Source organism: Acipenser ruthenus, chromosome 6, assembly GCF_902713425.1.
Source record: "Acipenser ruthenus chromosome 6, fAciRut3.2 maternal haplotype, whole genome shotgun sequence".
Classification (NCBI taxonomy): domain Eukaryota; kingdom Metazoa; phylum Chordata; class Actinopteri; order Acipenseriformes; family Acipenseridae; genus Acipenser; species Acipenser ruthenus.
This window is the reverse complement of record NC_081194.1, coordinates 42958318-42976512: the sequence shown is the minus strand read 5'-3', so window position 1 is coordinate 42976512 and position 18195 is coordinate 42958318. Positions and strand designations below refer to the sequence as shown.

The 18195-nt window shown below is 41.8% G+C and overlaps 1 protein-coding gene across 2 annotated transcripts in view; it reads right to left on the bottom strand.

Moving 5' to 3' along the window:
* LOC117410903 (serologically defined colon cancer antigen 8 homolog) overlaps nucleotides 1–18195 on the bottom strand; it is a 139609-nt gene that overhangs the window by 106078 nt on the left and 15336 nt on the right. For both annotated transcript variants that reach the window (XM_034017842.3, XM_034017843.3), the window contains exons 8-9: nucleotides 6440–6628; nucleotides 5766–5904 (exon numbers count right to left, since the gene is read on the bottom strand). In XM_034017842.3, coding sequence (XP_033873733.2) covers nucleotides 5766–5904; nucleotides 6440–6628 — 328 coding nt within the window. The remainder of the gene's footprint in view (nucleotides 1–5765; nucleotides 5905–6439; nucleotides 6629–18195) is intronic.

The following is an 18195-nucleotide window of genomic DNA, read 5'->3' as shown; positions in this document are numbered from 1 at the left end:
AATCCATTTTCTAAAGCATTTAATAAACCGAAAGAGCACTACTACTGCTCTGATTCGTTAAAACTTCAAATTAAATGAGTCTGTGTGATTTTCTTGATTATTAAAAAGTTGTCTGGACATAAAGAACGTCCAGTGCACGAACAAAACCACTTACAGAAGTTTAAAACATCTCTGTCCTCCTTAAATGTCTCCTCTGAGTTTAAGAGTGTGCTCATATATTTAAGAGTGTGCTCATACACACACACATATATATATACATATATATATATATATATATATATAAATAAAAAGAAGAGAATGTAAAATCTGACAGTGTTACTATACAACACATTTAGGAACCCATATATGCTCTAATCAAAAATGACCTTGATCATGACCTTTGACCTCTCTTTAAGGTTAAATGCAAAGTTAGCTTATAACTCCTTACAGTGTGTAGATAGGGTCATGGTTACTATGGTGTTTAAAGTTATAAAGCATCTTGAGATAAAGAACTAATGGAACTTGGAACCTGTAAAACTGCCTGGCAGTTCTAGTTATTAGTAGTAGTAGTAGTTCTTTATTTACTATTTGAGGAGCACCAGAAATGTGTGACCTCTCAGTAGTAGTAGTAGTCCTATTTAATGACCAATAGGGAGACTATATCAGCTTTCACTCCGCACATGGTGTTCCAGGTGGTTTCCCATCCAAGTACTAACCAAGCCCAACCTTGCTAAGCTTCTGAGATCAGACGAGATCAGGCTTACTTAAGGTAGTATGGCTGATGCTACAGCTGATAAAAAAAATACTAATTAGCACCCCCTAAACAAAAGTGGGTGTTTTGGCCATTAACTAATTTTAACGAAAAACCTGATTTAACCCTTTCCGGTCCATTGTCGGACTGGGTCCGACATTGCAATTATTCCTCACAGGTCCTTTGTCGGACTGAGTCCGACATCATTATAGCAACGCAAAAAACGGGTTTCTAGTCGTTTCTTCTCCGGAAAAAGCCGAGAAAACCATTCAATTGCCGAGTGGGAGCGACAAGAGCTGAGACAAGTCGAAAAAAAAAAAAAAAATAAATAAAAAAGGCGTATCTCATGAATAGTCATACATGGTATCTGGTATCAGATAACGGGGCGGGTCGTAAGTAAACAATTTGGCTGACTGAATCAGCGCACAGAAAACACGGACATTTGCAGAGCTTTTTTGAGATGTTATAGTAATAAAATAATGACTTGGATCGCATTATTGAGGAGTTTGGTGATAAAACGAGTGATCCGGAGATGATCGATCAGTATGTACGACTATTATTATTATTATTGTTTATTTCTTACATAGGTGAACGCTATAGCAAACGAAAGGGTGGGGCGGGGCTGGAGATGCCTAGTGAGTGCTTTGTTGATATGCAGGGCCATTTAAACCCGTTTGACTGTGTAAAAAAATACTTTTAAACAGCGCGTCTAAAATTAACTGCGCGTGTGAAAATTAATTAGACCCGACGTGCCTGACGCGCGATTAATAAATGGACCGCAAAGGGTTAATACTGTAAATTTAATATTTAAATGTAAAAGTGCACCAAAAACAACTGTGCAGAGCACGCCACTTAGAGCCCACTGGTCAACAAAAACCATCATGTCACCAGTGGACTCCGCGTTGGCGTGCTTTAACCCTCTGCAGTCCATTTATTAAGTGCATGTCAGGCGCGTCAGGTCCAATTTATTTTCACACGTGCAGTTAATTTTAGACGCGCTGTTTAAAAGTATTTTTTTTCCACAGTCAAACGGGTTTAAAAGGCCCTGCATATCAACAAAGCACTCACTAGGCATCTCCAGCCCTGCCCCACCCTTTCGTTCGCTATCGCTTTCACATATGCGAAGAAATAAATAATAATAATAATAATAATAATAATAATAATAATAATAATAATAATAATAATAATAGTTGTATATACCGATCAATCATCTCCTGATCACTCGTTTCATCACCAAACTCCTCAATAATGCGATCCAAGTCATTATTTTATTACTATAACATCTCAAAAAAGCTCTGCAAATGTCAGTGATATTCTCTGAGCGCTGATGCAGTATCAGCCAGCTTGTTTCCTTCTCGAGGAGAAATCAGAGATATTACCCTAACATACTTGCACCATCAGGCAATAGTCTCCATCGGTCATGGGATTGGTTCACATCACTGTCAGTCTTGCAAAGGAACGCCCTCCACCCCCACTCCAACAAGAAGATAAAATGGCTGAATGAAAAAACTGCTGAACATTCTCTGCAGAAAGCGAATTATAAAACATACTACAAAAGAAAGAAACTTTCAGTATGAACTTCAAAAACATTTTCTTTTATTTATTTATGTTGTTTAGTTATTTACTTATGCTGCAACAGCTATATTTAAACAAAATACTGTAAACCTATAAATATTTGCAACCAAAATATTTGGTGAATCACACCCATAAAACCTACATTGCTCCAGAAATGTTGCCCACCTGTTGCACTGGTAGTAGTATATTATGGAACGTGAAACAAGCAATGTGATTGGTCGAGCAAGGTTCCAGCTGTCCGTATATTGGATGGATATGGACAGTTGGAGCCTTGTCACATAGTCTAAATCACTGCACTGCCTCACAGAATTTAAAGTATCGGTAGCCATCTTGCTTACAGTTACAGATGTACATAGTAACTATGAAACTGAGTGACCAATTACCTGCTAACAATCTCAAAAGTAGTAAGTAGACATGCCGATTTGGTTGAAGAACAATTAAGTGAACTGGAAGCTAGCAAAACAGGAAAAAAAATAAAAAATCACATCACCGTCTTTATACTTACTCACTTCGACTATGTCACTTCAAATAATGTATTTTTAGCAGGTTTGTAAACGCTAAAGAAAAACACAAAGACACTTTTACACATTATCCACCCCTCTCTGACACAGACCTTGAACAAATTACTGAAATCCGAGACGTCGCTGGATTTATTTTTATTCCTCACGTCTGTTCTGCTCAAACAGTGTTTGCACAGATTAACAGGAAAAAAAAAACAACCTCAGTGCCATCTCAACTCTGCCCCATGGTGTATTTTTTCAATGGCTATGTACACAATATCAAAAATAAAGATGTACCGATGAACCTGTTTTATATCATGCCCCGTTTATTATCACAATTTTTCAAAAATCACTCGCCATGCACCATAGGTTCTTTGAGAAATTACCTCTCAATATCATCTCACAAACCTGCTCATTGTCAAGCTTTGTGCAGCCTGTCAAATGCTGCGTGGAAGGTCTTAACAGGATACAGTTCAGTTACAAAACACCAACGTCACCAAATTTCTTTAACATAGTCTTCACATAAAAAACCCACCAAGTGCAACGCCTGATAGCTCTCATCAGTCGACAATTCATACTTTTTTATAGATAATGACACAAACTGTTACGTTCAAGTTAATGATACAAAATGTATTTGTCCTGTAGTAAACTATATGCATTTGTTTAAATGTAAAGAATGATTAAATGTACAGTATTAAAACACTACTTTTTAATTCACCACACAACACCCCGAGGCGTCCATATATTCAACGTATATGGACATTGCATACTTATATGTATAGCACTAAGATATTCGTGCCAAGCTTTTTTTTTCATACACGAAAAACATAGAATAAAAGGCTTGCAAATATTTATGGCTTTACAGTATATAAAGTCAGATTTACTATCCAACCTTGCCTTCTCGTATTATTTTGACTGACTCATATACTGAGCATCAAAAGAAATGTATCACTTATATTTGAGCATCAAAAGAAAAATATCACATATATTTGAGTATCGAAATAAATGTATCACTTATTGTCACAGGGTGGCTTTGTGAATGACGTCAGACCAGAAAGCAATACATAGAGAGACAGTGGTGGTGAGTGAAACTGAGTCGTGGCAGCATCAGTGTTTAATAAACAAATAAATAAAAAAGGTTGAACAAAACAGAAGACAGGACACGGCACTTGCGCCAAAATAAATAGACAAACAAAATGGATTAACACTACACAGACTAGACGAACAGACAGATGAACACAGTGAGTTTTAAACAAGCATAAATTATTATTTTAGTTTATTTCTCTTAACTTTACCTCCTTCTCCACACCTGTTCTCCACTCACCGAACACACAACCCCAAGTGAGTAAAATGTGCATCTATATATACTGTTGTGCCGGGATTCAATTACTAATTAATTATTCACTTGAATCCCAGCATGTGAATTAATTATGTGCAACCTCGTGCTCACATATTAAATACTTTAAATGCACATGAAGTGATGTGCCATCCTCGTGCCTAAATACAATTCTACATCTTAAATAACTCGTGCTGCACACACCCATTTATATCCCGTGCAGCCATCTCCATACACCAACATTAACACTTGAAATGTATTTGCTTACGATTGTAAGTCGCCCTGGATAAGGGCGTCTGCTAAGAAATAAATAATAATAATAATAATAATAATAATAATAATAATAATAATAATAATAATAATAATAACACACAAATGCACACAGGGGCGGGGCACATTGCCACACTTATATTTGGATAAAATTCACTTTATCCCCTGACAGATATCCTAAGTCGGACGTATTTGCAGTACTGATCAACACTTATTCAATAAAAGTGAGGGAATGTGTGTATTTCTTTGGGAAATTGTGAAGCTAAATCCTGCATTTCTAAGATGTACAGAAAAGATGCTTTATATAAGAACAGTAAACACAGTGCAAAAAAACCTGACTCATAACTTTGTCAATGACCAAGAAAGCACAGTAAGCTTTTTTTTATGCTATTTTGTAAATTGCCAAAAACTGTATTACAGTGCGTTGTTTTGTAATAATTTCACTAATTTTCTTTGTATAGTATACGTGTAGTAACGTACTGTGGTGTTTTAAATCACACTGATGTACCTGACATGGTTAATTTATAATGCCCTGAAGTTAGTAAAGATATTTTCTATTTTTATATATCCGATGAACCCCTAGAAGCAATCACATCGGATACGACAGGTTCTACTTATTTGTCTTATCCTGTAGAAGTGAGGTAATTTACATTTCGGTACCCTCCAGTAGCATTTTACATTTTTCACCCTGATCTGCCCAAGAGGCTATGGACACTTAAACACACATCCAGGCTAAAGCCAGAATAAAGAAAAATCACTGACCTACTGTAGCACACAAGTTATGATGAATATGGACAACATATACTGTATGACTGGTTTTCCACACCCGGATTATATAGCAAGATCTGTGCCATCTTAAAATATTTCAAGTATCGTTGGACTTCAGTGTATTATTAAGTTCAATGCTCGGAGTTCATTTGATGAATCATCATAGTTGTACTGTAAGTGGACAACTACTGTACCGGTAGTAGAAATACAGCTGGCTATATTGATTTTAGGGCAATAACTAGAATGTCTCCCATCCGAACGAGCGTGAACAATCAATTGACGTCAGAAAATAACTCCAAACCATGTGCAGTTTATCTGTGGTCTGTTTGTCTTTAAAGCTAGTCTAAGTCCACAGCACTCCCTGCTGTTTTATTTAATGCGGTTTCTGCTTTCTTTTGCCACCTGGTGTCAGGACTAATAAACTGCAGCTGATTCAATGCTGGTCAGAAAAACAGGATTCCAAAGCTGCAACATTTTTACATTATCGCACTGCGACAGCCTCGTGACAGGTAAATAGCTGGGCATGGCTACCACTGTAAATATTAGTGTTAAACTCTAGATGAATGTGAGAAAACCTTTGACTCACCTGTGTTTTTTCCAGGTTGGCTTCTTCTGCCATCTCCACAGCTTGTTTGACCTGACGATATGCGTTGGCTTCTCTTTGCTCCATTTCACCCCGATTGTTCCTCTGGGAGGATAATACGGCCATCAGTTCATCTCTTTCTCTAGATTTAATAAGTGGATAATGTTAAAAGCAAAGGTGAGGAGGTACTATATATATATATATATATATATATATATATATATATATAGATATGTACTGATAAAATATCTTTAAGTTTGTTATTTTTAAATGCACTTATTTATATTTAACAAGATTTAGTAGCTTCAGATTATGTTATGGTGTTCACAATCATTGTGAGTGTGTTCTGGGTTATGCTGCTCCAATATTGAGTTATCTAAGTGTTGGTGTGATCAGCCTTCCTCATTCCATTCTATGTGCTTTTTTCCAAAGCTTCCATGAATTTGTAAAACTCCTTGTTAAACATTAAAAAACAAAATCGTCATGATAGTCCTTAAGTGTCTCACCTTAAATGTCTCTAGTCAAAGGACTTCAAGGATGGGTGTTTTTTAATTTGTCACATGTACTTTCTCATCCTGGCACTTTAGCCTCTGCCTCAGCTTGGCCTGCAAGATCCCAGCCTTGGCCTGAACCACTGGGGTCTACGGTAATAGGCGATTTCCTTATGATGAACTCACCTTGTTAATCTTTCTATCGCTTGCATATGTACATCTGTATGGGTCTGTGCCAAAACAGCTTCATGTTGGGCACACTTCAAACACAAGCCACCAACACGGTTTCCACTGGACATGGCTGCAACTGACTCCTGATGCCTTAGTCTTCCTTTCATTTCTTCACAGTCCTTCTGTGAAACTGCCAAATCTTTTCTAAAGGTAAGCACAAACAAAAAAACATTCATTTAAAAAAATAAATACAAAATAAAACACATTAAATTAATGTACATGAGTCTGTGAGGTCCATGAAGAAATCTTGAGATGATGCTTAAAAACTTGCAACATTTTACAGCTTCTCCCATCTCCCAACACCTAAAATGTTAAAGTGCTACTCTACAACACTGTTACAAACTACCTCCTAAGACCATCTTAGCTGATCTGGATCCAGCTATTCCAGACATCATGAAATATTTATCATGCTAGTCATAGAAAATAACCAAATGCAGACATTTATAATTACATTGACTGGCCAAATTGTAGAATCTAATTAAAATAAAATACAAATAAAAAATACTGTATTTACTTGAATTTAAGTCGCGCTTTTGTGGCCAAAATAAAAATTCAAATTTGGGGGGAGCGACTTGGATTCAAGTTTTTTGGTTAGGGTACCAATTTACATTTGCGCATGTTAATTATTCTGGTGCGCTTGAACAAGACCGACTGTACACAGTACTGCCCACTACAGATATTACTCTCGGTACAGTACCGGTATATTAAAATGGCTGCACAGTGAACTTCATGAACATTTTTTAATGCAGCTTTTAAAAGAAAAGTAATTTTGTTTGCTGAAGAAAAGAGAAACTGCGGCATCTGAGATGTGTCATAAGATGGAGACGCAATCGAAAGGCTATGTAATACTATAATATTACCAGTATAGTACTTGTTGAAATGATCAACACGGGTCCGGCTTCAAAATGAACAATCATTTATTTATATATCTTTCTTTCTCTATTTGGGGGAGCACAAGAAACAGGAACACTAAGGTATGTACTGCTTAATGGCGGATTCTCCATCGCTCTCTGATTCTCTAACTTACTAACTTACTCACCGTTATTATGGTCTGTGCCTGGTTTAACTACAGGAACCCCATTAGTGTAAACTCCAAAGTCCTAACTCAAACCTAAAATGAACTACACATTTCTGTCTTGCACTAATTTTGCTTGCAAACGTGACAGAGTCACATTGCACAAATTAAACAAACGAGGACAATAAAGCAGACTGAAATAAAGTTCAAGTTAAATGAACTTCATTCAATTTCAACAGGGTGCCTGTAAAACTGTGTTGTCCCTCAATGCAGAGGCTGCATTTCTACCAGCGTGTCCAGGAACGCATTCTCCTGAGTATTCTTGGAATGGCAAAGTTTCTTTAAGTTTGTAACTGAAGACACACATGCTGTGTGCTCCTACTCATTGGCTGAAATCTGCTGATGGTTGAATCAACATCTAAATAGGGAAGTGGATTGCAGTTAATTTGATAGTTAAAATCGTTGTTTACTGAGGTAACTACATGTGCACTTAACCTTTTGCGGTCCTATGTCAGACCAGGTCCGACATTACAATTTTTCCTTTCCGGTCCCCGACATCATCAAAAAGACATCAAGCACAGGTCTCTAGTCATTTTTTCTCCGGAAAAAGCATAGAAAAGCTTTCAATGGCCGAGTGAGGCCGATAGAAACCAAAAAAAAAAAAAAACAAAAAAAAAACAGGTGGATCTGAAGGCTCCTGGTAATTTTAAATTAACTATTTAAGTAACATTATTAGGTTGGTGTTTCAATTTAGTGAGGTAGTGTGTGTGTGATTAGTAGGTAGGTTATTTGAATAGAGGTTGATGTGCAATTTGTGCTTAGTACCAGGGAGTGTGGTTAATTTTAACTTGAAAAGAGGTTGTTTTGCATTTGGATTGGTCTCCACACAGCCTCCTGTAGTGGTGTGATCCCATTGAAGTGTGTGAAAGTATTGTCTCTAGAGCAGTTAGTAGCTGTTGCCAGTTCCCTTGCAAAGTGAGGTTGGAACCCATTTAAGCCGAGTGAATCTACTAGTGGTCAGGTAACCGGGGTCTGAGGCAAATAGGTAAGTTTTTGCTTCAAGTAATTTTAAACTAATTACATTCAGTAACATTGTAAGGTGGTGTTTGAATTAGGTGAGGTAGTGTGTGATTAGTACCAGGTGAGTGTGGTTAAATTGAATAGAAGATGATTTGCTATTTGATTGGTTTCCACACAGTTTAGTTATTTTCCCACCCAGTTGTTATATTAAATCAGGCAGGTTATTTCCGCGCCAGCACGAAGCGCCAGCAAACCAAAGAGCCTCAACAAAAGAGCCGGGAGTCTAGCTGTGGGAGTCTAGCGAGGGGAGGCCTGCGCCGAGACGCTGTTCGAATAGATCCCAACCTAACAACGCTCTGGAAGATGCCATCTACTAGTCAGGTCTGTACCCTCCACCCCACCGCTCCCACTGTACCCACTGTAGCCTGTCCTGCTATGATTGTCTCTCGCATCCCTGTTCTGTCCTCTCGCCCTCGTCCTCTGCCCTCTCACCGCCGCTGCTCCTCCAACCCCTCTAACCTCATCCCTCTGCCTCTCTCCCCCTCCTGCACACTCTGGAACTGTCACTCTTCTGCTGACAAAGCTGATTTCATCTCTGCCTTTGCCTCCCACCTCTCTCTCGATTTCCTTGCTCTCACTGAAACCTGGCTGTCCATTGATAACACTGTAACTCCTGCCGCCCTATCCTCTCTCTACATCCTGTCCCATACCCCGCGTCTCACTGGACAGGGAGGTGGGACTGGTCTTCTCCTCTCTCCCTCCTTACTCTTTTCTGTCCCCTCCGACCTCTCCTCACTCTCTGTTAATACCTTTGAATTTCATGCCGTCCAACTAACCTCTCCCTGTCAACTCCTGCTAATTGTACTGTACCGTCCCCCTGGACCTCATGCTCACTTTCTCGATGAACTCGACTATCTACTGTCCTCCATCCCCTCTCTGTCTACCCCAACTGTCCTGTTGGGTGACTTCAATATCCATCTCTCCAACCCCAACCACTCTGCCGGATTCCTCCCTCTCCTTCACTCCTTCGACTTCTGTCTCTCTCCATCCCCTCCTACCCACAAAGCTGGCCGTCAACTGGACCTGACCTTCTCCAGGGCCTGCTGCCCCTCCACCCTCTCTGTCACCCCCCTGGACCTCTCTGATCACTATTTCATCTATTTTTCTCTGTCTCTCCCCTCTCTCCCTGCTCCTCCTACCCCCACTGTCACCTCTCGCCGTAACCTCCGCTCTCTCTCCCCCTCTGTCCTTGCCTCCACTGCTCTCTCACAACTCTCTGTAGACTCTGCTACCTCCACTCTCTTCTCCTCCCTCACCTCCTCCCTTGACTCCCTCTGTCCCCTCACCTCCCGACCAGCTCGCCCCTCCCCTCCCCAACCCTGGCTCTCCTCTGCGCTCCGCTCAGCAAGACTCACACTGCGATCTGCTGAAAAGAAATGGAAGAGAACCAAACTCCCTGCTGCCCTAGACCTCTACCGCACTCTCCTCTCCTCCTTCTCATCTACTCTCTCCTCTGCTAAATGTACTTATTTCCAATCTGTAATCCAAGCGTCCACTAACAACCCATGTAAACTATTCTCTACCTTCTCCTCCCTCCTAAACCCTCCCCTCCCTCCTCCTCCCTCCTCTATCTCCTCTGATGACTTTGCCTCTTTCTTTTCTTCTAAAATCTCAGATATCCGCAAACACTTTAATACCTCTCCCTCCCCCGCACCCCCTCCTGCTCCAACCCCTACAACCACTGCATCCCCTACTAACTCACCCTCCTTCTCCACCTTCTCTCCCCTCTCAGACTCTGACCTCTCCTCCCTGCTCCAGGGTCATAAACCCACCACGTGTGCCCTGGACCCCCTCTCCACTCACCTCTTTCAAGCTGCTGCTCCTGCTCTACTTCCCTTCATCTCCTCCCTTCTCAACACCTCTCTCCTTTCTGGTCCCCCTCTGCCTTCAAACAAGCCTCTATCACTCCCCTCCTCAAAAAACCTACCCTCGACCCCACCTCCCACCAGAGCTACCGTCCTGTCTCCCGCCTACCCTTCCTCTCCAAAACCCTCGAGCGGGCTGTACACCGCCAGCTCTCTGCTTTACTGTCCAACCACTCTCTGCTCGACCCTCTCCAATCTGGCTTCCGCTCTGCTCACTCCACTGAAACCGCACTCCTGTCTGTCACCAACTCACTAAACTCTGCCCGAGCTGCCTCTCTCTCCTCTGTCCTAATTCTCCTCGACCTCTCTGATGCCTTTGACACTGTCGATCACTCTATTCTACTATCCTCTCTCGCTGACCTGGGAATCTCTGGCACTGCTCTGGCCTGGTTCTCCTCCTACCTCTCCAACCGCACTTATCAGGTAACCTGGCGTGGAGCAAACTCCACACCTCGCCCTCTCTCAACAGTCCCCCAAGGGTCAGTCTTGGGTCCTCTCCTATTCTCTCTCTACACCCGCTCCCTGGGCCCCCTCATCGTATCCTATGGTTTCTCATACCATTTCTATGCTGATGATGCTCAGATCCTTCCCCACCTCTGACTCCACCACCCCCTCCTGTATCTCTACCTGTCTGTCTGCTATCTCCTCCTGGATGCACTTGCATCACCTCAAACTCAACCTCTCTAAATCTGACCTCCTTTTTTTTCCCTGCTCTTCCTCCCCCTCCTCTGATCTTACTGTCTATGTTCCTCTGGAATCTACCACACTCTCTCCCTCCTCCTCAGCTAAGAACCTCAGAGTCACCCTGGACCCCTGTCTCTCTTATTCCCAGCACATCTCCACGCTGGCACGCACTTGCCGATTCTTCCTGAGCAACATCCGAAGAATCCGACCCTTCCTCACCAACTACGCCACCCAGCTCCTGGTCCAGACCCTGGTACTCTCCCGCCTAGACTACTGCAACTCCCTCCTGGCTGGCCTCCCTGCGTCCGCCACCCGTCCGCTCCAGCTCATCCAGAACTCCGCAGCTCGCCTGGTGTTCTCTCTGCCTCGCTTCTCCCACGCAACTCCACTGCTCCGCTCACTCTACTAGTTCCTGATCACCGCTCGCATCCAGTTCAAGACTCTTGTACTAGCCTACAGATGCCTTGACCAAACTGCACCCAGCTACCTCCAGACCCTCAACTCTCCCTACACCCCCACTCGACCTCTCCGCTCCTCCTGCACTAGAAGACTGGCTCTACCTCCTTTACGCTCCCCTGCCTCCAGAGCCCGCTCCTTCTCCACCCTCGCCCCGCAGTGGTGGAATGACCTTCCTACAGATGTCAGGACTGCCCAGTCCCTGACCACCTTCCGGCGCCTCCTCAAGACTCACCTCTTCAGACAGCACCTGTAGAACTCCTCTGTTTTTCCCCCTGGACACTTAACACTCTTCCTTAAATGCGCTTTACTTGCTCTTATTTGCCCCCTATTTACTGCATTTAATCCTGTACTTTAGAGTACTGTAATCTGTCAAGTGTTATTTAATCTGTAGTATTTTGTATTTAATTATATCCTGATGTAACTATCACTGACACTGTTATCTGCTCAGTTATTGAATTGTATTTTGTCATACTTGTACTTGCTAGAACCAAAGTCATTGTATTTATCTTGCTCTTAATTGTATTATTACTTGTACTGTGATTCTTGAAATGTAATTTTGTTCACGACTGTAAGTTGCCCTGGATAAGGGCGTCTGCTAAGAAATAAATAATAATAATAATAATAATAATAATAATCATAATAATAATAATAATAATAGTAATCTGAGCAGTACGCATAGTCCCTTTACCACAGACATAACACAGTCATAAACAAACAAGATAGCTGCTTCCGCATCAAGCACTCAAAGAATGCCATGGACATTTGCAAAGATTTTTGAGATGTTATAGTAATAAAATAATGACTTGGATAGCATTATTGAGGAGTTTGGTGATAAAACGAGTGATCAAGAGATGATTTATCAGTATGCACTACTATGAAGAGATATGTGAAAAAAACAACGAACAAGGAGTGGGGCAGGGCTGGAGATGCAGTACCGAGTGTCCTGTTGATGTGCAGTACCTTTTAAACCCATTTTACTATGAATAAAATTATTTTAAAACAGCGTGTGGAAAATAAACAGCGCGTGTGAAAATAAATTGGACCTGACGTGCCTGACAGGCGCTGAATAAATGGACCGCAAAGGGTAAATAATTGTAATTAAGTTTTTAATAATTGTAATTACGTTTCCTTAACTGTGCTGGGCTGTGTTGAATTGTGAGGTCGATTAGACTATTGTGTTAAGTCTACAGCTCTAGGCCTACAGGATAGTATAACTTGGTTACAATGTCTTAGAATGGCAGCCGTTCTAAGCGCCAGCCGTCGAAAGGCCACACGTCCAAGGACAGTCTGAGCTGTGGCAATCTAAGGGCCACATGTCCAAGGGCAATCTGAGCTGTGGCAGTCAGTGCAAGGACAAGTGGAGTGAGGACTTTTTCCAAACCTCTTCAAATGGCTACTAGAAGCCTCATTCCTACTCTGACACCAAACGTCTGGATCCCCTGGACAAAGCATGGCCATTCTTTCTCCTCTCCTAGAATAAACACTGGTAAGTACTTGCTTCAGATCCCGCTATTCACTCCCTCTCCCCTGTACTGCCTACTACAAACTGTAAATTCTCCTTCCTAAATTGTCGTTCTCTGACTACAAATCTGTTTCTAAACGAATTTATAACTGATGCTAATCTTGATCTTCTCTGTCTAGCAGAAACCTGGCACTCTGTAAATGACAAGCACCCACTACATCTATCCACCCCAAATGGCTACTCGCTCCTTGACACGTCTTCTTGGTAGAGGTGGAGGCACTGCTGTTATTGCTAACTCTGTGCTTGCTGCCTCAACTCTCTCTATGCCAGCCTTCTCTTCGTTTGAGCATCTCACTATCAATCTCCCCTATCCCATGTCTCTCACCCTTGCTGTTATCTATCATCCACCAAAGAACAACTCTGCTTTTATTGCAATTCCTCTCCCTAATCTGCACTTCAACTGACAAAATTCTACTCCTAGGTGATTTCAACATTCATGTCGACTTGCCTTCTATCCCTCTAGAGACTCTGTCACACTCCTGGACTATCTTGGGCTCTCTTAATCTGTCAATGTCCCCACTCACACCCATGGACACATGCTGGATCTGCTCATCACCAGGGGTCTTGATATCACCAATCTCTCAGTCTCAGATCTCTCTCTCTCTGACCATTTCTTAATCACTGCCAATATTAATCTTCCTGCACCTTCAGCTACTACTGATACTGTTATTTCCTTCCGTCCCAAAAATCTGCTAAATCCTATAATACTCTCGGAATGTTGTCTCTTCTTCCCCTCTGACTGGTACTCTCCCGTTTTCAATCAATAATGCGGTGACCCTCTACAATGCCACCCTTACTCTGATCAGACACAGTTGCCCCGCTTACAACCAGAACAGTGAAGAAATATTGCAACTGATCTTCTGCTTAATGCTGATGTTGCTGCTCCCTCTGTCCTTGTCCTCCTTGACCTAACTGCTGCTTTTGACACCATAGACCACAGCATTCTTCTTGACCACCTTCAGAAGTATCTCTGTTCTAGGGCCTCTTCTCTTCGACATCTACATGCTTCCCTTGGGTCACCTCATCCACCAACATAGCCTCATGTTTCACTCCTATGCAGATGGAAGCAGTGGTGACACAAACCCGGTCACCTGCGGTGTCCCTCAAGGGTCTGTTCTAGGGCCTCTTCTCTTCGACATCTACATGCTTCCCTTGGGTCACCTCATCCACCAACATAGCCTCATGTTTCACTCCTATGCAGATGACACCCAGCTCTACCTAAAACTACACCCTGGATTTCCCTCTGCCATGGTCCGGCTCTCAGCTTGCATCCAAGACATCGAGGCCTGGATGTCTGCCAATTTTCTTCAGCTCAACCCCAACAAATCTGAACTTCTTCTAGTAGGATCAAAAACTCAGCTTAAGAATCTCAATATTGCTGCCTTGAACCTTGGAAATTGTCTGCTGCTGCCTTCCCCCACTGTAGGAAGCCTTGGTGTACTTCTGGATAGTAACCTCTGCTTTGATGCCCAAATCTCTTCTGTAGTCAAATCCTCCTTCTACCACCTCCGAAACATCTCAAAGGTCCGTCCCTACCTTTCCCACCCCGACTACTGCAACTCTCTCTATAGTGGTCTTCCGTCACGCTCCATAAACCGATTGCAGCTGGTTCAAAATGCCGCTGCTAGGATCCTTACCAGATGTAAAAAACATGATTACATTACCCCCTGTCTTGCACAGCTACACTGGCTACTTGTAAAGTTCAGGATTACTTTCAAAATTCTCCTGCTTGACTACAAGGCCCTTCATCACACAGGTCCAGAGTATCTCTCCAACCTGCTGACCAGCTACGTCCCAAGCAAAAGTGCAGCACACTCAGAGAGCACTCTTTTAGCTTCATGGCCCCGACTCTCTGGAACTCTCTCCCAGCTTTAGTGCGTGTAGCTCCCACAGTCGCTCACTTCAAATCAACTCTCAAGACCTACTTGTTCTCTCTTGCTTTCAATGCTCTTTAAGCCTGATATCTGTTACACTATGTAACACAATTTTTGTTCCTGGGTAGTAAGTGTTATTTCCTAATTGCTTATGCCTCAAAAGTATAGAAAATGGCTATTATTCCCCACAAACTTTGCTTTTGTGACCAGGACAGTGATATTTTGAAATTTACCTATTTCCAATGAGAAAACGCTCGAATTTGTGTCTTTTCGTTCACATAAAGTCAGAAAAAAACAACATATGAATCCAAATTAACATGTATTTATACTAAAGTAATACAAAAATGACTACAAAAGATTTAGAAGTGAGTAGTTTTTCGAGATTTACGATTATACTGTAAATCACTTTCACGAATCAGCCCCCAAATGTAGTCTCCCATCATGTTCTCGTTATACTGTCTTTGGTAGCGGCGTTCAAAGTCCAGTATATCCTGGTGGAAGCGCTCGCCTTGCTCCTCCGAGTACGCTCCCATGTTCTCCTTGAATTTATCAAGATGAGCATCAAGGATATGGACTTTGAGGGACATCCTACAGACCATTGTGCCGTAGTTCTTCACCAGAGTCTCAACCAGCTCCACATAGTTTTCGGCCTTGTGATTGCCCAGGAAGCCCCGAACCACTGTGACAAAGCTGTTCCAAGCCGCTTTCTCCTTACTAGTGAGCTTCTTGGGGAATTCATTGCACTCCAGGATCTTCTTTATCTGTGGTCCGACGAAGACACCGGCTTTGACCTTTGCCTCAGACAGCTTAGGGAAAAAGTCTTGAAGGTACTTGAAGGCTGCCGACTCCTTATCTAGAGCTCTGACAAATTGTTTCATAAGGCCCAATTTGATGTGCAGTGGTGGCATCAGCACCTTCCGGGGGTCCACCAGTGGCTCCCACTTGACGTTGTTCCTCCCCACAGAGAACTCGGTCCGCTGTGGCCAGTCCCGCCTGTGGTAGTGCGCCTTGGTGTCCCTGCTGTCCCAAAGGCAAAGATAGCAGGGAAACTTGGTAAAACCGCCTTGGAGACCCATCAGGAATGCCACCATTTTGAAGTCTCCTATGACCTTGATGCCATCTCAGAAAAATGCAGATATGTATCTACTTAGGCAGCTGGAACTAAACTGAACTGGTAGGCTTAAGGCCCCTGTATTTATACTACTATTTATATTACTGGAAAGTTCTAGAAAGTTCTATAAGTTACTCCAAGTTTACTCAGCACTGAATCTATCTGGAATGTTCTGGAAAATAGGTAAATTTCAAAATATCACTGTCCTGGTCACAAAAGCGAAGTTTGTGGGGAATAATAGCGATTTTCTATACTTTTGAGGCATAAGCAATTAGGAAATAACACTTGCTACCCAGGAACCAAAAAAAAAAATAATAATTGTTACACGGTGATTAGCTGTTGTTTAAACTGCTATTTCAGGTTTTTCACTCCACTTCATATGATTCTGTACGACACATGCATCCACAATGTTTAGAATTCACATCCTAGCCTTGTATTTAATGTATTAGGCCTGTATTTAATGTATTTGCATTGCTACTGTATTTAATGTATTTGCAATGTTTTTTTACTGTTTGTATTTAATATACTGTGCTCTGTATTTCAGTGTATTTAATGTATTATGCATTGTTTCTCACTATCTTGTAAAGCGCTTTGTGATGGTGGTCCACTATGAAAGACGCTATATAAAACAAATGTTGATTGATTGATTGAAAATATTGATTACCTTACAGGAACTGACAGAGCTAGTTCGACATATGAGAGCTACTACCTGCTCTCTTGATCCTATTCCTACAAAACTGTTGAAATATGTTCTTGGTGTTATTAACACCCACATTTTAAAAATTATAAAAATGGTTCACTTTCCTCCGGTATAGTTCCCTCAGCACTTAAGGTAGCTGTGGTAAAGCCTATGCTTAAGAAACACAATTTGGACCATAAAGTCCTCAATAACTATAGGCCAATCTCCAACCTACCATTCTAAGATAAGGTTCTAGAGAGAGTTGTTGCAATTCAGTTACAATCATTTCTAACTTTTAATGTTACATTCGAGAAGTTTTAGTCTGGTTTTCGTGCTGAACATAGCACTGAGACGGCCTTTGTCAGAGTTGTGAACGATCTGCCGATAAGCTGTGACTCGGGCTTTCCAATAGTATTAATTCTTCTTGCTCCAAGTGTTGCCTTTGATACTGTAGACCATTCCATTCTACCAGAATCATCTTGAAAGCATCCTGGTTCATCTCACTCTAATCTTTCTGATAGGTTTCAGTTCTTCTCTATTGGTGAGGTAAAAATTGCATTACCGAATGTTGTCTGTGGTGTTCCACAGGGCTCCATTCTAGGTCCCTTGTTGTTTTCATTATTTATGCTACCGTTAGGTGACATTATCCACAGACACGGAGTGAACTTACATTGCTATGTGGATGATACCCAGCTATATTTGTCCCTAAAGCCAGGAATTTATTCTGCCTGGGTGCTATTAGCTACTTGCCTTATAGACATCAAGCACTGGATGTCACAGAATTTTCTAATGTTGAATTCAGATAAAACGGAGGTTATGCTAGTGGGCTCACAGAACCAACTAAAAGGAAATGTGGGATTACATGCGATTGACCCTTGCAGTCTCTCTTCAAAACTTAAACTAGAAATTAAGAGTTTGGGGGGTCATCTTTGATCCTGATCTCTCATTAGTGAAGTTACTAAAGTAGACTAATGCATGCCTTTGTTCCATCTAAAATTGATTATTGTAATGCATTTTTTTTGGTGTCCCAAAACATGTGGTATCCCGCTTGTAGCTTGTTCAGAATACCGCTGCTAGAATTCTGATTAAAACCAGGAAAAGTGAACATATTACCCCATGTTTTGGCCTCTTTACATTGGCTCCCTCTGCAGTATAGAATTGATTTTAAGTTTTTGCTGTTAACTTTCAAGGCCCTGAATGGATTAGCACCTAGCTATTTGCAGGAGTTACTGACCCCGTATCTTCCAAACCGCACTCTGAGATCACAGGATGCGAGGCTGCTGGTTATTCCTAGGGTCAACAAAAGCAACACGGGAGGTAGGGCTTTTTCTTGTAGAGCTCCTAAATTATGGAATGCTCTGCCTTCGTTTGTCAGGGAAGCTGGGACAGTTATAGTTTTCAAGTCAAAATGGCTTTCTTACC